The sequence below is a fragment of the Nelumbo lutea genome, chromosome 6, assembly GCF_056320005.1.
Source record: "Nelumbo lutea isolate HS-2025 chromosome 6, American lotus-T2T, whole genome shotgun sequence".
NCBI classification, from domain to species: domain Eukaryota; kingdom Viridiplantae; phylum Streptophyta; class Magnoliopsida; order Proteales; family Nelumbonaceae; genus Nelumbo; species Nelumbo lutea.
This window is the reverse complement of record NC_142689.1, coordinates 30,053,966-30,069,570: the sequence shown is the minus strand read 5'-3', so window position 1 is coordinate 30,069,570 and position 15,605 is coordinate 30,053,966. Positions and strand designations below refer to the sequence as shown.

Here is a 15,605-nt window from a genome sequence, read left to right as displayed (position 1 = left end):
TGCATCGATTGCATGAATTTGGCTGTCATAAACCGGATTTCATGCTACCCCACATCAAAAAGAATATACTAAATAGTGCGCTCCACCTCTGGCTCCTCTCACCAGCAACCGACTTCGCGTGTGAAGTGCCCTCTCAAGTTGATCCTCCCCTAGAGGACCCTAAAGGGCACAATGAGGATCTTGAAGGGTTGAAGAATGAAAATGAGCGACTTACTTTGCCTTAGAAATCCAGCTCCAATGCCTGGAATTGGGCCTAACGCCCAGTCGCCCACTTTTACAATGTTCAACATTCAGGAGGGTGCATTCCTGCCAAGGAGCTTGATTATATCTGTTACAGGAAGAGGTCGGGTCGGCACCGAGACTGTTGACGGAGGAATCCCCTACCAACCTTTAGGAACTTCACTACTCAACATGCCGCAGACTATGATCCTGATGCAGATCTACGACTGACTTCGTCAAGTGGCCTGAGAGGTTAAAGTCTCAGGGCAATTAATACCACATCCTATGCCTAACCTTTCTATGGTGTGTATATAAATGCTTGTAATCCGAGCTAAGATGGGATTATTTGTCCTTCCATTCCAATTGGTACCACTTTGTGCCCCTAAACATATAATCTGCCATGCAAAATAGTACGAGCACTCCAAATCTGGATTTCCTCCTCACGAAATGGTCCTCACACCCACCACACAGCACTTACAGCTATGCATCGGGAACATCTCCCATGAATGAAAAATACAAGTAGGGGTTGCTGATGTTGGGCTGCACAAGTGCTGTGAGGTGGGTGTGAAGAAGATTATGTGAGGAGGAAATCCAAACTCGAGTGCCCCATGGTGTACCCAAACAGAGAACTCTCCCCATACCTCCATTCTCTTTCATTTAACGAGGGAACCATGTCATTTTATGTCTCACAAACAAGTATGACAAAATTACATCTGAAGCAAAAGTATAACAAAAATTTACACTCATCCTATTTGCACTCTTCCTATGAATTTAGCCTAAATGATTCTAAATGCATTCCACCCAATAAGGTCAGTGCTATGGAAGGATATCAACACAAAGGCCATTAGATATTAAGCCTCACTTCCATAATAAATTCTCTTGAAAAATCCAATTAATGATTAAACATAGACTAATCATGAACCTCTCATCTTCGAGCTTTTTTTTTTCTGAGGAAAACTACTCTTGTTTAACAGCAATTTAACAGTAACTTGATCCATTAGTTTTTGAGGCTGTTATGTCGTCGAATGATGATCAAATCCTCTGGGATCGACTTATGACCACAATTAGGAGAACCACAACAGAGAGCAGGAGTGATGATCTCAGCCTGTCTTCAAAGAGACCCGAGATTCCTTCTGTGGTCTTCTCTCTCTCAGGAGCCTGAAATATTTCGTTCACCAGCTTTCTAATTTTTTCAATAAGTTCCATAGCTTTTGCTTTGGTGCCGTCCAATATCGACCTGAGAATGCTCCTTGCCACATTGGAACTTCTTTGGGAACTCTGCTGGCTACCATTTTCAGCTGCATAAAACATCATAATTTTCATGCATTTGCATTTTCTCCCCTCGTACCGATATACATCATATTTGTTGAACAGAAATAAAGCAGGATAAAACACTGGATTCTTACAAACCTGCACATAATGATTCCTTGATCTCTCGTACCACCTCGTTGTTCAGGACAGCATCCCAAACGGCTTTATCAGTAGACAATGAAATAACCATTCTCTGCATTTAATTGAAAATCCTCAAAAAGATGTGTACAACCACAAAAAACAGCACCTAACAAACCCTATTATGGATGGTAAGGTATATTTGAAGTTTCTCAACCTAAATTTGGGCAAGAAACCAGAAATATAAGGAGAAAAAAAAAAGAAACACATGCAGGTATATTTGAAGCTTCTCCTTTATTTACTATTTTTTTTACTTCTAAATAGAGGGAATATAAGTCAGAATTACGAAAATAATCAATGAAAGTTCACAAAAGAAGGACAACTGATTAGCATGGCCTGCTAGTCTTCAAAATTATTTCATCCAAAAACCAAAATCTCCAACAATTTGAATGAACCTATCCAAATAATAAAATTATTTCAACTTTATTAAGGATCTCAATTTGAGGAGTTGGCCACTAAAACATAGTGACCAGTTTGAACTTAATATTCCCTGACCACAGTTTTGCCAAATACTGACGCAGTCAAGGAAATTCAGAATTTGAAAAGTTGACAAGGCTTGCAATTTGCATTATATCTTTGATCAAAACTGCAGGTCTACACCAGAAATAAAATGAAAAAAAAAAGGAAAAATGGAAAGTATGAGAATCTTATCCCTATGTCCCTGCATGAAGTTATCCTAGCCCAAACCCAAGTATATCAGACACTATTTCTTTGTACTGCCATGGATTAGATCCTCCAAATAGATGGCGTCAGACTATATAACATATAAGGCTACAAAAGTGAACCAAAAATCCAAGTAAATGGGAACCTATACTTTGCATAATCAGGATAGTAAAACAGCAAGTGAAACAATCTACTTCTTTGCTTACCGAATACCAGAGCATTTGTCAGTATCTAATATTACTGCATTAGCATTTGTCCAGAATATGGATATTGATATTAATGTCTATAATGCATATGTTTCTCAATGAGGCATATATTTGAATAAATGAAGCAGAATAAAGTAAACAAAATCCCGCTTCTATTGGAATCTGTGACAGACCCACAAAGTATAATTTATAATAGTTGAACAACCTAACACCCTTGCTCCTAGTCCTACAACTATACATGAACAGGACATATGGAGAAATTTGAGCAGAAGAAACAAGAAGAGCAGATTTAGAAGAAATAATCAATAATAAAAGAACAATAGCTCTAAATAATAGAGGGCACCTGCACAGATGGCTCTGTTTGAAGTAAATGAAAAGCATCATAAACTCTTTCACATTGACGAGATTGTGAAACTCTTGGATTGTAAAGGTTCAGGGCTGGTTCAATCCAGTCCTTTGGTGAACCATACAGAGAATCTCTGTGCATAAAACTGGTTGGATTCCCAATTTGATGAATCACATCCTTGTCTGAACTAGATGGAGATCTATCCTCGACAATTTGGGAACATAAAGCTGGGGCAATGATCCTACAGGAGCAAAACCATTATAATTGGCTTTTTTCATTCTCCATTTTGATGCTTGATGACTAGTTGTTGCAAATAGATGTAAAATCAAAATCTAGCAGGAGAAATTCCATAGTCAATAACGCATGAACAGTTTATAATTGAAGCAACTCTTTCTTTTATATGCATGGACATTCTAGAACTGATTACTTGTTTTATATATCAAACTTGAGAGAAACGTGGTCATTCAATTAACTTACTTGCTAACAGACCCAAATTTTACAGACAGACAAGATAATTCTGGGTCCTTAAATTGCCAACCTTGGTCAAGATGATAGGCATGCAGTGGAAAGAACTGGATTTTCTCTTTCTAGTTTAACATTTATCAGAAGAAACCAACCCACATGCAGTGGTGTTTGGCAGTGTAGTTGTATTTGTTCTCGTCAATTTCTGAAACTGCTGCATCAGCAAGAATCATATTTTTGGCATTTTACAATACTGTTTTGACATTATGTCTGAAAAAATAAATTAGAAATTGTTTCAAGAACCAAGAAAAAGTTGCTTCCTGAAAGAAAAACATGTTTTCCTTCAATATGTTAGATGTGTGCAAAACAATCGTCACTCTTTTTTCAATGTTCATGTGGGCTCAGATTCAGCAAACGATGTTTTCTCAAACAACCTTTAGAACTTTAGAAGATAGTTTGTTGGAATTGAATTTAAGGGGTGGGGGGACCATTGCCAATGTCCATGGGTACACGATACACAGGAGTCCATATATACCATGAGCAGAGGAAAAAAAAAGCATAACTTCCATAGTTATCATGTATTTGATGGATACACCAACAATAGAACGTTACTCCTCAAATTCTAAACAAAACTGAAACCTATATTTAACCGTTTATTTGACTACAAGCTATATCATAATTCTCTGATTATATTGTTTTTATCCATGTTTGTCCTTACTACATTTACAATTGGAAATGAGTGATTTGGGCACATCCCATTCTTTATACAGACGCAAACCCATCAAGGAATACATACCTCATGTTTTGACTTTTGGGATAGATAAAACAAATAGCGGTTTCTTTGTCTTTTCAATGGGGGTGTGCCTGATTTATTAAAAATGAGATGTGCCCTAATCAGAACTGGATTTCAAGAGATAACATCTTTATTAGACCTGTGAAATTGGCCTTAACCATAGTACTTTTACAGTTTTACCAAAGAAAGTAAAAAAGGAAAGATACCTTATCCCAAACCAGTTACTAACAGAAAGAAAATGGGTGAACGGAAGGAAGAACAAGAAGTTTGAACATCTGAGCAAACCATACACAAACAGAGAGAAGAATCTAGAAATTTTAGATACAGGAAGAAAGAGAAGAGTAAAAGATGGGTTTGCTTACTGCTGAAGAGAAGATACAGCATCTTCGACTTCGCATTTGGAAGGAACAGATCCAAAAACGTGTCTCTCAGAAAACCCATTTGCTGTTTCTTCCTCTACTCCATCTCCATCTACAGATTCCCAGTCCCACTCATCACCGTGGCAGAAAGAGTAAGAATCATGACATAAAGGCCAAGTGGGTGTGGTCGTAGTCGTAGAAGTATCAGAGACGGGAAGGTTTAGTGAAGAAGTCGAAGAAGAAGATGATGAAGAGCGGAGGTTAGACGTGGTGGTGGGGTTGTTGTGGGCGGCGGTTGTGGTGGTGGTGGTGGACCTGGAGAAAGCCTCCTGGACTCCACCCACACGGGCCCCAACTGCCCTTCCAACCGTCCTTAACATCCCTCCTCCTCCTCCCATCCTTCTATTGCTCCCAAACGACCTCCTCATATTCTGCTCTTACTCCTGCTAAACCTGTTTTCCTGTGCTTTGAGCTTCAAGGAGGAATAGATGATATCCATACTCCATAATAAACAACGAGTCCTTACTTCTCTATGAATCTGAACCGTTGCAACATGGGTCCCATTACCTTTCAGAGATATCTCAAATCTGAGACACTTGAATTGAATTCAATGGTAATGATCAATGATACTCGGAGATCTACTACGGAACCAAAATCTGCTGATATTTTTACACGATGTGACAATGGACGTGGGACTAGTTTCATACTAATGGCATAGTGCCACTTCTCCGGTCTCTTCTGAGTCCTATAAAATATCACTCATTATCTGCTACTCTTCTCAGTAATTGGTTAAGGGATGGAGACGTGGAGCTCTCCTCTCGCAACCACTGGATGGCAATAACTGCGAGAGAATCGTAAAATATAGGCTGCAGAGATAGTGGGGGTAGTTAACAAACATGTCGGAACCCACGTAGTGAAAGCCGAAATAACACTTTCATTATTTCATAGACAAATATACAAATAACTTCATGAAAAGAGAAAAAAAAAAGACATTAACGTTATAGCTTAGCACAAAACAATGTATCCCTTTATTCCTATTGTTTTACTTAATCAATCAGGGAATTAGCTAATCTTTTGATCCAATATGTCTTAACTTCTATATCTGGCACTAGCCACTTGAATTTTCTCCTCTCATTATTGTACTTCCATAAATCATTTTGATCTTTAGTCAGTCATCCTATCACCACCTCTGAATTCCCTTCAATTATGAGTTTTTTGATGTTCAATTCCTTAGCTTTCCGGACTCTTTCCACAACTACAAAGATCTCAACTCTAAGGGTGTCACCCACTCCAATTAGGCCTGAGAACATAGTAGAGATGACCCCATTTTCATCTCTAAAAACACCCCTGATCCCCGATTGTCTCGGGTTTCTCCTACTACACCCATCAAAGTTTAATTTCAAGAATCCACTAGGGGGGGGGGTCCAAGCCACACTCATTACTAACTTGGTCTGCGTGCAATTTGCAATTTCACCCCACTTCCTCAACATGTCATCTATAGTGTAATCTGTGAAAAGTTTCAAAGATTTCAACCACTGTACCGCCCTAATATGTATGATAGCCCTCAGATCTACTGCTCCTCTCTGAGTTTCTGAGAATATCCTGGAGTTTCTTTCTTCCCACAATGTCCAGCATACTGCAACCCTTCGTCCTTTCCACATTGTCCTTCCCCTTTTTATCCGCCACCTGAAAAAGGAAGGGGAGAAAAAGCCCTGCAAGTCTGATGGGGGATTCTAGCTGCATCCAAATAAGGAGAAAACTCAATCCCAAATTGACCTCGCGAGGTGGCAAGACACCAGTAGGTGAAAACCAGTCTCCCCATCCGCTCTTCCTTCCTTTATCCATGCACGAGGATAAAGGAGAAGACACATAAGAAAAAACGGTGCAATGATGTGGAATGGTGCCACATTAGAAAAGTGTGATATGAAAAAACGTAAAATTTAATGTTTTATTGAAAAATAATCATGCCAATGGTGCAATGATGTTGCATCAATGTGGCATTAGATACCAAGATACCAATGTTGAAAATGGTTCTATATTGGTACTAGATAAAACCCATGCTGCTTTCCAAAAAATCACCTTATGTGGTAACATCACTTTCAAACAAAAAATAAGCACTCTTTTCTATGGCAGTGTTTGGCATCGATGTTGTTTTTTGAGAAAACAACACGATGTAGGTGCCACATTAGAAAAAGCAGTGCTTCGGAAAACAACCACTTATTTGGTATCGTTTTTCCAAAAAAATGTTGCTTTAGATCACGCATTGGAAATTAGGAAAGTGTGGTATGAAGCAACACCAAATTTGATGTTTTCTTAGAAACAACTTGTTGCTGCAAGCGGTGTAATGATGTGGCATCATCTTGGACATTGGATAATATGACCAATGCTGAAAATGATTCTACAGCACCGGTACCAAACAAAACCAGTGTTGTTTTCCTAGATAACAACCTATGTGGCAGCACCACTTCCAAAAAAAAAAACAGTGCTTACAATTCGGCGTTTGATAACTCTGCATTTTGATGCCTTAAAGGCATCAATTCAAGGCTATTTCCGATCTTATAGTAATCAAATTGTGTCCTTTTCCCAGTTAATTTCAATATTGTGACCTCTAAGAGTACTTGTGCAAATTTTGTGAAAAACTGGAAAGTTTTTATGGCTGAAATGCAGATTTTGGGAAGCTGATGCGAAGTCCAACTAAGAGAGGGGGTGTTTTTGTGAAAAATTGAAAGTAGGAGGGTGCCTCCTAGCTGCTAAACCCAGTTTGGCGCCCCTCCTATTGTATTAGTATGCTCCCCATGTTTTAGCAAACCCTATGACGCCTTTTAACCCATTCTTTTCACTCTTAGCAAATCTTAGCCGCCCCTAGCTGATTAATCTCCACCCTCCACTCCTTCTAATCTCCACCATCCATTCTAGGGCACTCTCTTTTTAACATTCTAACCCTAGGAGCCACATAACTTCTAATCTTCACCATTTAGCCTTTAGCTATTAAATCTCAACCTTACATAATATTGGGTGCCTTCTCCTTTTCTTCTCAGCCTTAGGATCACCCTAGAACCATTCGAACCCTTCATTCTAAACCCTAAGGCACCAATATTTTTGCTAAAACCTAGCTACCGCCCCCCTCTTTCTCTCTAATTCTAGTTATATCCACCATTCTCTATAAAAAGGACCCAAGGGGCCCTGGAGAAGGGGTTGGTCAATTCACCAAGTTAACAAAGTTAAGGTTTCTTGAGGAGTTTAAGGGTTGTAGAAGGGGAGAATGCCCAAATCTTGCCAGGAGGGATTCTTGCAATCTGTTCAACTAATCTGTAACTACCGCCACTAGATCCGATCAACCATTATTATCTTTTCTTTATTTTCTTTTCTGTTATTTTTATTTCTACAATCTTTTAGATTTAATTCTTGTTCATTTTTTTTTTGTTTTGCAGATCTGAATTCGTTCGGTTCAAGGCTAAGGTGTCTCAAGGGTTTCGAGGATTGTAGAAAGGATAGACGCTCGATTCTTCTCAAAAGGGGTTTCTGCAAACTGTTTGGCCAATCTGCAACTACCGCGACCGGATCCAGATTTTGGATGGTTTATTTATTTATTTCTTTTATTTCCTTTGTTGATTCCCATACTTTAATAAATTTTGATTTTTATTTATTGTTTTGTTTAAATTCGAAACATTTAATTTCAACAATAATAGATTCTATTTTCTTATTTTCTGCAATTCTCGATTGTATTCTCTTGTCCGGATCTAAGTATATATTAATTTTTCACTTACTTCCCTGTGGATACGACCCATTCTCACCCATTTACTACATTAGTAGTTGTTGAGAAATGGTAAAAATTATAAATGTTTAAACTGGTGTTTCGGGGTGTTTAACGATGCGCTTCCAAACACACCAAGTTTTTGGCGCCATTGCTAGGGAGGCACGGAGAAAAAATTTTGTTTACTTTTTCCTGATCTGTTTCATTATTCTTTCTTTTTCGTTTTATTACTTGATCTATTATCTCAATTTAATTATTGTTTCTCTTTGATTCTGTGGGACGGAATAGCGAAAGGTGGGGTACCGATGAGTTACGGGACTGTGAGATGGAAGAGAAGAGAAGAGAAATTGGATTGCGTTTCAGGTGCAGTCGTTCCATTTTATTTTTAATTTTCTTATTTTTATTTTTGAACTTTTTTTGGTAGAATAGTGATTTTCAATTTTTTTATTAATTTTTTAGATCTGATTTATTTTTTTTAGTATTATTTTGGTTCCATTTTAATTTCTTGTTTGATTTTTTTCTTTTATTTCAGATTAAAAAACATAAAAAAATTTGTTTATTTCATTTTATTTTATTTCTTGCAGCATAATTTTCTTTTCTTTTCTTTTATTTTCGGTTTAATTTTTTTAGATTCTTTTTTTTCTTTTTTATTTCAGATATAAAAACAATAAAAACCAAAAGAAGAAAAAAATAATTTATTTTATTTTATTTATTTTTTCAGCGTATTTTTCTTTTTGTATTAATTTTTAGATTTATGCTTTCTTTTATTAAAAAAAGTATAAATAAAAAATTTCAGCATTTTTTCTTTTGTTTATTTTATTTTTGGTTTTCTTTTTTTATATTTGTATTCTTTTTCTTTTATTTTATCTATTTCTTGCATAATTTTCTTTTTTATCATTTTATTTTCAGTTTAATTTTTAGATTAGCAATTTGTTTGTCAGAATTTATTTTTGGTACTTGTTAATTTTGTTTAGCACAATTAATTGTTGTTTTATTTTCTGTTTGCAATTATTATTTGTTGCTTTATTTAATTTCTTTTCTTTTAGTTGTTTAATTGAATAATTGATTTCTAAATAGGAAATTGTTGAAATTTTAGAAATTGAGTTTAAATTTTAAATCTGAATTTAAATTTTAATTGAAATCTGAATTTGAATTTGAATTTGAATTTCAAAATTTGAAATTTAAAATTTAAATTTTTGAATTTAAAAAATTTAAAAGAAAAAAAATAAAAAAAAAGTTAAAAGTAAAAAAAAAATTCAAATTTAACTCTCAAAATCTGAATTTGAATTTAAACTTCCAAAAGTTTAAATTTTGAATTAAATATGTATATATATATATATATATATAATTCGAAAAAAAATGAATATTTCTCTTGCATTTTCATTCCATTATTTAGGGTTTGATATTCTAGAGCACGCATCATATAGGTTTATTTAATTGCTAAATTATCATTGCTATTTGTGAATGTTTTAGGTTTTATTTTTATTATTTTAATTGTTTCTTTTGCTTAATTATCTTGCTTTATTATTTTATGTTATATTGGTGAATTGCATTTTAGAAATAATTGTTCATGCATTGTAATTAGTTGCTTTCATTTTGTTTGGTTGTTTTTGTTTCGTTAATCCATTTAAGGCCATCCAACTTAAATAAGATAAGGTGGGGATTTCATCACCCTTCCTTGGCCCAAAAATCACCACCCTTTATGTGTGTTTCACCCTAACCCTAATTTAAAATTTGGATAGCAAGATCCTTTAGGGAAGCCTTACATTTGGTTCAAAGGTGTGTTGAATTTTAAGAAAGTTGGAAATTATTTTCCATAACCGGGGGTTGGTGTCTAAGGAAAGAGGTTAAATGGCTAAGCTTAAACGGATTTTGTGGTTAATTAATTAGATCCTTACGAGAGCAAGGGGAGCCTCCCACATCCCCACCTCTTACCTGGCTAACGAAAGGAAGTGGTGTAATTCCTAGTGAAACTAAAAGGATTCACATTGGTTGAACCACTAGTTTAGGAAACCCTAGGTCAGCCCCTAGGTCGTGTGGTTGATTTGTTGCCTTAAAAGAAAAGGGACTTATGTGTTATATGTTGGGAAGGAGATCTCTAAGGAGAGAAACTATAGAACCTACACCTGAAATAGAGAGATACCTCCATAATCAACACTGAAATCAAATGGCCGGAATCAATGATGCCCAACCTAGAAAGTTGAAGGAATATTTCACTCCAACACAATAAACCCTTCATCCTGCATCCAGTTACCTGATACTCAGGCCTTACAGTATGAAATTAAGTCAAGTACAATCCAGATGCTCCCATCCTTCTATGGGAACCCAAGTGAGGACCCATACAAACACATAGATGAGTTCCTAGAAATATGTTCAACTGTAAGGATTTAGAATTTCAATGATGATGCCCTTAGATTGATTCTTTTCCCCTTTTCCTTGAAGGATAAGGCCAAGCATTGGTTAGGGATTATAGGAGGATCCATTATGACTTGGGTAGAAATGCAACAAGAATTCATTAGGAAGTTCTATCCTATAGGCAGAACCAATACCATGAGGAGAGCTATCACGGGATTCACCCAAACAGCGGGTGAACAAATTCATGAGGCTTGGGAGATGATAAAAGAGTTAATGAGAAAATGCCCACACCATGGCCTGTCCCAGTGGAAAATTGTCTAGGCCATCTATGAAGGCCTGACAGATCAATACAGGCAGATGGTAGATGCATCGTGTGGGGGGCATTTATGAGCAAGAGCAAGGATGAAGCTTATAATCTTTTCGAAACCCTAAGTGAGGATTTTATCAATAACGTGTTGTTGTATTCCTATGAAAGGTCGGTGGAACCTTCAAAGAAGGCATGGCTCTATGAGGTCATAAATAATATAGAGCCTGAGGCAATAATGGACTTAAACGCCATTTCTAGAAAGTTGGATAGGGTAGAGCTTCTAGCCCAGAAAATCAACCAGTTTTTCACTCTTAACCAGCAATCAGGCCCATCTATCTCATATCCCGAAGTATGTTCCATTTGTGCCAGCCTCGCCCACCAGGTTGATGACTATCCTACTACAACCTAGTTCCTGCCTTTTATCCAAGAACAAGTTCAGGCGGCCCAGAATTTATCAAGGCCAAATAATGATCCATATTCTAATATTTATAACCATGGGTGGATAAACCATCCTAACTTTTCTTGGAGGACACATCAACCCAATGTACAGTCCCATCAACATCCGTCCAACTCCATGGCCCAACAGTTTCATAGGCCAGTAGTACAAAACCATTCTAGCAGGTGTACCCTAGGAGTCAACCGGCCCAACCATATCAAGGCTACCCACAACTTCCTCAATCCCGATCAGTAGACGATCAATTTATGCAGTTGCAGCAGTTGATCCTAAATCAACAGCAACCCATTGCTAGGTTAGAAAGCCAAATAGGACAGCTAGCTGAAGCTAATGCAAGGAGGGTAGTGGGGCAACTATCGAGTCAACCGGTTGCAAACCCTAGGAATCAGTCACCGGGTTTTTCTTAGCAAATTCAACTACCTCCTAGGAACCCCCACTTTGAAAATGCTAAAGCTATAACAACTTTAAGGAGTGGGAGAATTTTGGAAAACCCATATGAGAAAGAAAGTAAAGGAGAAGAAAAGGAGTCAGAAAACCCTAAGTTGGGGGGGGGGGGGAAGAAGAAGAAGAAAGGGAAAACTTAGAAAAAGAGCCTAAAGTAAACCAATTTGTAGTCCCCTTTCCTACCACACTCATAGTCAGGCCGTCATGGAAAAAGAAAGAGATTCGCAATGAGGAGATTAGGGAACTTTTCAAATAAGTATAAATTAACATCCCGCTCCTCGATGCGATTCAGCATGTCTCAGCTTATGCAAAGTTTCGATGCGATTCACATGCTCTCAGCAGATGTGAGTGCGGTCCTCCTGAACCAACTTCCCCGGAAAGTGAAAGACTAGGGTGCTCCTCTTATTAGCTGTATAATTTATGGAATCACCTTTGATAGGGCCCTATTGGATCTAGGGGCTAGTGTGAACTTGCTTCCGTCCATTATTTATGAAAGGTTCAGGGTCGGCAATGAAACCTACCCCAGTAATTCTGTAACTCGTTGATCGGTCAGTTAAGACTCCTCGAGGTGTCATCGAGGATGTCATAGTCAGGATAGAAAACTATTATTTCCCTGTAGATTTTGTTGTCTTAGACATGACCCCAACCGAATAACTGTACCACAACCTGATAATCTTAGGACGACCATTTTTAGCAACAGCTAATGCAAATATCAATTGTAAATCGGGGGAAATGGACATCTTATTTGAGGAGCAGAAAGTCCAATTGAATATTTTTAATGCCTCTAAGCATCCAAAACTAGGGGAACATGAAGGTAGTGTGGACATAGTGGACAATCTCGTGAATGACCTCCCTACCCCTTGGTTAGCCCGATCTGGTCCTGGTTGGTATGAAAACGAAAGTGAGTATGAGAATTTGGATGAGAGAGATGAATAGTTGCATCTGGCTGAGGACGTTAAACTTAGCGCTTGTTGGGAGGCAACTGAACGTAAATTTTTTAGTTAATTTTAGGATTAGAGTTTTTTTTTTTTTATTCAAGACCAGGTGGCATACCTTTGCATCATTCTAGTCATGCCATTGGGGACAATGACATTTAAGTTGGGGGTAAGGAAAGAGAGAGAAAAATTGAGAAGCTAAGCCTTTAAATATGCAGAAATGAAATTTCACTGAAAATTTTAAAATTTTTTTCCATTAAAAGAGATTTCCAAACAAAAAAAGTTGAGGAAACTGATAAAATAATATTGGATTTTGTAGAAATTGGTTGCAAGTGATAGGAGTCAAAATTTGTCTTATTTAAATATTTTCGAAACAGTTTAGAAATTGGAACATACTCCCAAATTTGCCCCTGCTAAGGTAAAAAGAGAAAGATGGAGAAAGTAGACAAAAATTCTTCAAGTTGTTAGAAATAGTGGACTACCCTAAACAGTTCTAAAAAAAAGGAATAAAAAGTCAAATGGATACCCTAGACTTAGTAACTAGGTCTCTTTACCTAAGTCAAGTGTTGACATTTGCGTCAAACGGGAAAGGGAATGCCAAAGATAATCACCTAACACTTAGTAATCGGGTCTCTTCACCTAAGGCAAGTGTCGAGATTCACATCAAACGGTGGAAGGTAACAACAGAAATAAGTGTGCAAATCAAGTTCAGGGGTAGAAATCCACAGTAAAAAATGATAAGAAGAATACCTGTTTGATTTTAAAACCAATATCATCTTATCAAGACAATCTATAAATGGAAGGGTATATAAGATTTTTAAGCCAAGTTTCTATAATATTCAAAGTAAGACAATTTTACCCCTTAAGCTCAATACTGATCTATACAGAGTTTGAGACTTTTGGAATCAGGATGCTTGACTAATTCTGCTAGGGATGACCTTGAGATGGGAAGGACCTATGCTCAGTATAATTTTAATGCTGCACTGCTAAGGGACTAGCAATGGTTAGTTGGGGGTGTGATAAACTCTACATGGGTATTTTCGACCTCAGAGTAGCAAATTGTGTCATTTTCCTAGTTAATTTCAATGTTGTGACCTTTAAGGAACCCTATGCAAATTATGTACAAAACTAGGAAGTTTTCATGGTTGAAATGCAGATTTTGGGAAGCTGGTATGAAGTCCAGTTGAGAGAGGGGGTGTTTTTGTGAAAAACTGAAAGCAGGAGGGTGCCTCCTAGCTGCTAAACATAGTTTAGCACCCCTTTCACTGTATTAGTATGCTCCCCACGTTTTAGCAAACTCTAGGGCGCCTTTTAACCCATTCTTTTCACTCTTAGCAAACCCTAGCCGCTCCTAGCTGTTTAATCTCCACTCTCCACTCCTTCTAATCTCCACCATCCATTATAGGGCACTATCTTTTTAGCATTCTAACTTTAGGAGCCACCTAACTTCTAATTTTCACCATTCAGCCTTTAGCTATTAAATCTCAGCCTTACATAATATTAGGTGCCTTCTCCTTTTCTTCTCAGTCTTAGGATCACCCTAGAACCATCCGAGCCCTTCATTCTAAACCCTAGGGCACCCATACTTTTGCTAAAACCTAGCTACCCCCCCCCCCCCTTTTTCTCTCTAATTCCAGTTATATCCACCATTCTCTATAAAAATGACCCAAGGGGCCCTGGAGAAGGGGTTGGTCAATTCACCCAGTTAACAAAGCTAAGGTTTCTTGAGGAGTTCAAGAGTTGTAGAAGGGGAGGACGCCTAGATCTTGTCAGGAGGAGTTCCTGCAAGCTGTTCAACCAATCTGCAACTACTGCCATCAGATCTGATCAACCATTATTTTTTTTCTTTATTTTTTTTTGTTATTTTTATTTCTACATTCTTTTAGATTTAATTATTGTTTGTTTCTTTGTTTTGAGGGGTTTGAGGGTTGTAGAAAGGATAGATGTCCGGTTCTTGTCAGGAGGGGTTTCTGCAAGTTGATTCTCATACTTTATTAAATTTTGATTTTTCTTTATTGTCGTTTAAATTCAAAACATTTAATTTCAGTAATAATAGATTATATTTTTTTATTTTTTGCAATTCTCGATTGTATTCTCTTGTTCGGATCCAAGTATATATTAATTTTTCATTTGCTTCCCTATGGATACAACCCGTGTTCACCCATTTACTACATTAATAGTTGTTTGAGAAATGGTAAAAAATTATAAATGTTTAAACTGGTGTTCTGGGGTGTTTAATGACGCGCTTTTGGATACACCAACGTTCTCAGCATCATTTTTATGAGAAAACGGAGGTGTGTTCCCAGCACTGATGCCAAACACCTACTGAAATGGTGCTATGTTCCTAGCATCAATGCCAAACACCTATTTTGTTGTTGGGAATAGTTCGGATCTCCTACCCAAAATAAACCTATCCACACCTCACAACACTATACATCAATGCCCGACTAGGGGCGCCTTACAACGCCCCACAACACATTACAACCGTGTACTGGGAACACCTCCCAATGATGTCTCATCATCTTTCATACTTGTCGTTGGAAAATATTCCCAATACACAGTTGGGATATGTTGTGGAACGCAGTGAGGTGCTTATGTGAACTCATGCATTTGCATGTTACTATTCTTGGGGAGATGTTCTGAATGTATAGTTGTAATGTCATATGTGTATGACTCTTGTGGGTAGGAGATCTGAATTGGGTTGGGAAGGGTTGAGATTTGAGAATTGAAACGATTTGATTTGAATAGTTTTGTTGGAATACCCACATTGTAATTTTATTTGCGACAAGATCCTTAAGCTTTTACATTGTGACAAAGACCCATTACCATTAAAAGGGACTAAATTTTCAAAATCCTCTC

The 15,605-nt window shown here is 37.3% G+C and overlaps 1 protein-coding gene and 1 non-coding gene across 2 annotated transcripts; both read right to left on the bottom strand.

The window, feature by feature from the left end:
• Nucleotides 1-849: 849 nt before the first annotated feature.
• LOC148848287 (Uncharacterized conserved protein (UCP012943)) lies at nt 850-5,409 on the bottom strand. The gene is made up of 4 exons (XM_088949197.1): nt 4,501-5,409; nt 2,881-3,124; nt 1,630-1,723; nt 850-1,517 (listed from the first exon to the last, which is right to left on the bottom strand). Exons 1-4 carry the CDS (start codon nt 4,923-4,925, stop codon nt 1,252-1,254), a joined length of 1,029 nt encoding a protein of 342 aa, XP_088805323.1. The 5' UTR covers nt 4,926-5,409; the 3' UTR covers nt 850-1,251.
• A 5,389-nt stretch (nt 5,410-10,798) lies between these two features.
• On the bottom strand, nt 10,799-10,905 carry LOC148848286 (small nucleolar RNA R71). Its single transcript, XR_016101607.1, has one exon. It is a non-coding gene; the product is annotated as a small nucleolar RNA R71 (small nucleolar RNA).
• Nucleotides 10,906-15,605: the final 4,700 nt, after the last annotated feature.

Excerpts from the sequence above, each read along its gene's own strand:
- LOC148848287 (XM_088949197.1), bottom strand. The coding sequence starts at position 4,925 with ATGAGGAGGTCGTTTGGGAGCAATAGAAGGATGGGAGGAGGAGGAGGG. Across the intron at positions 3,125-4,500 it reads GCTGTATCTTCTCTTCAGCA|GATCATTGCCCCAGCTTTAT; the intron begins GTAAGCAAACCC and ends TTGCTCCTGTAG. Across the intron at positions 1,724-2,880 it reads AAACAGAGCCATCTGTGCAG|AGAATGGTTATTTCATTGTC; the intron begins GTGCCCTCTATT and ends AATTAAATGCAG.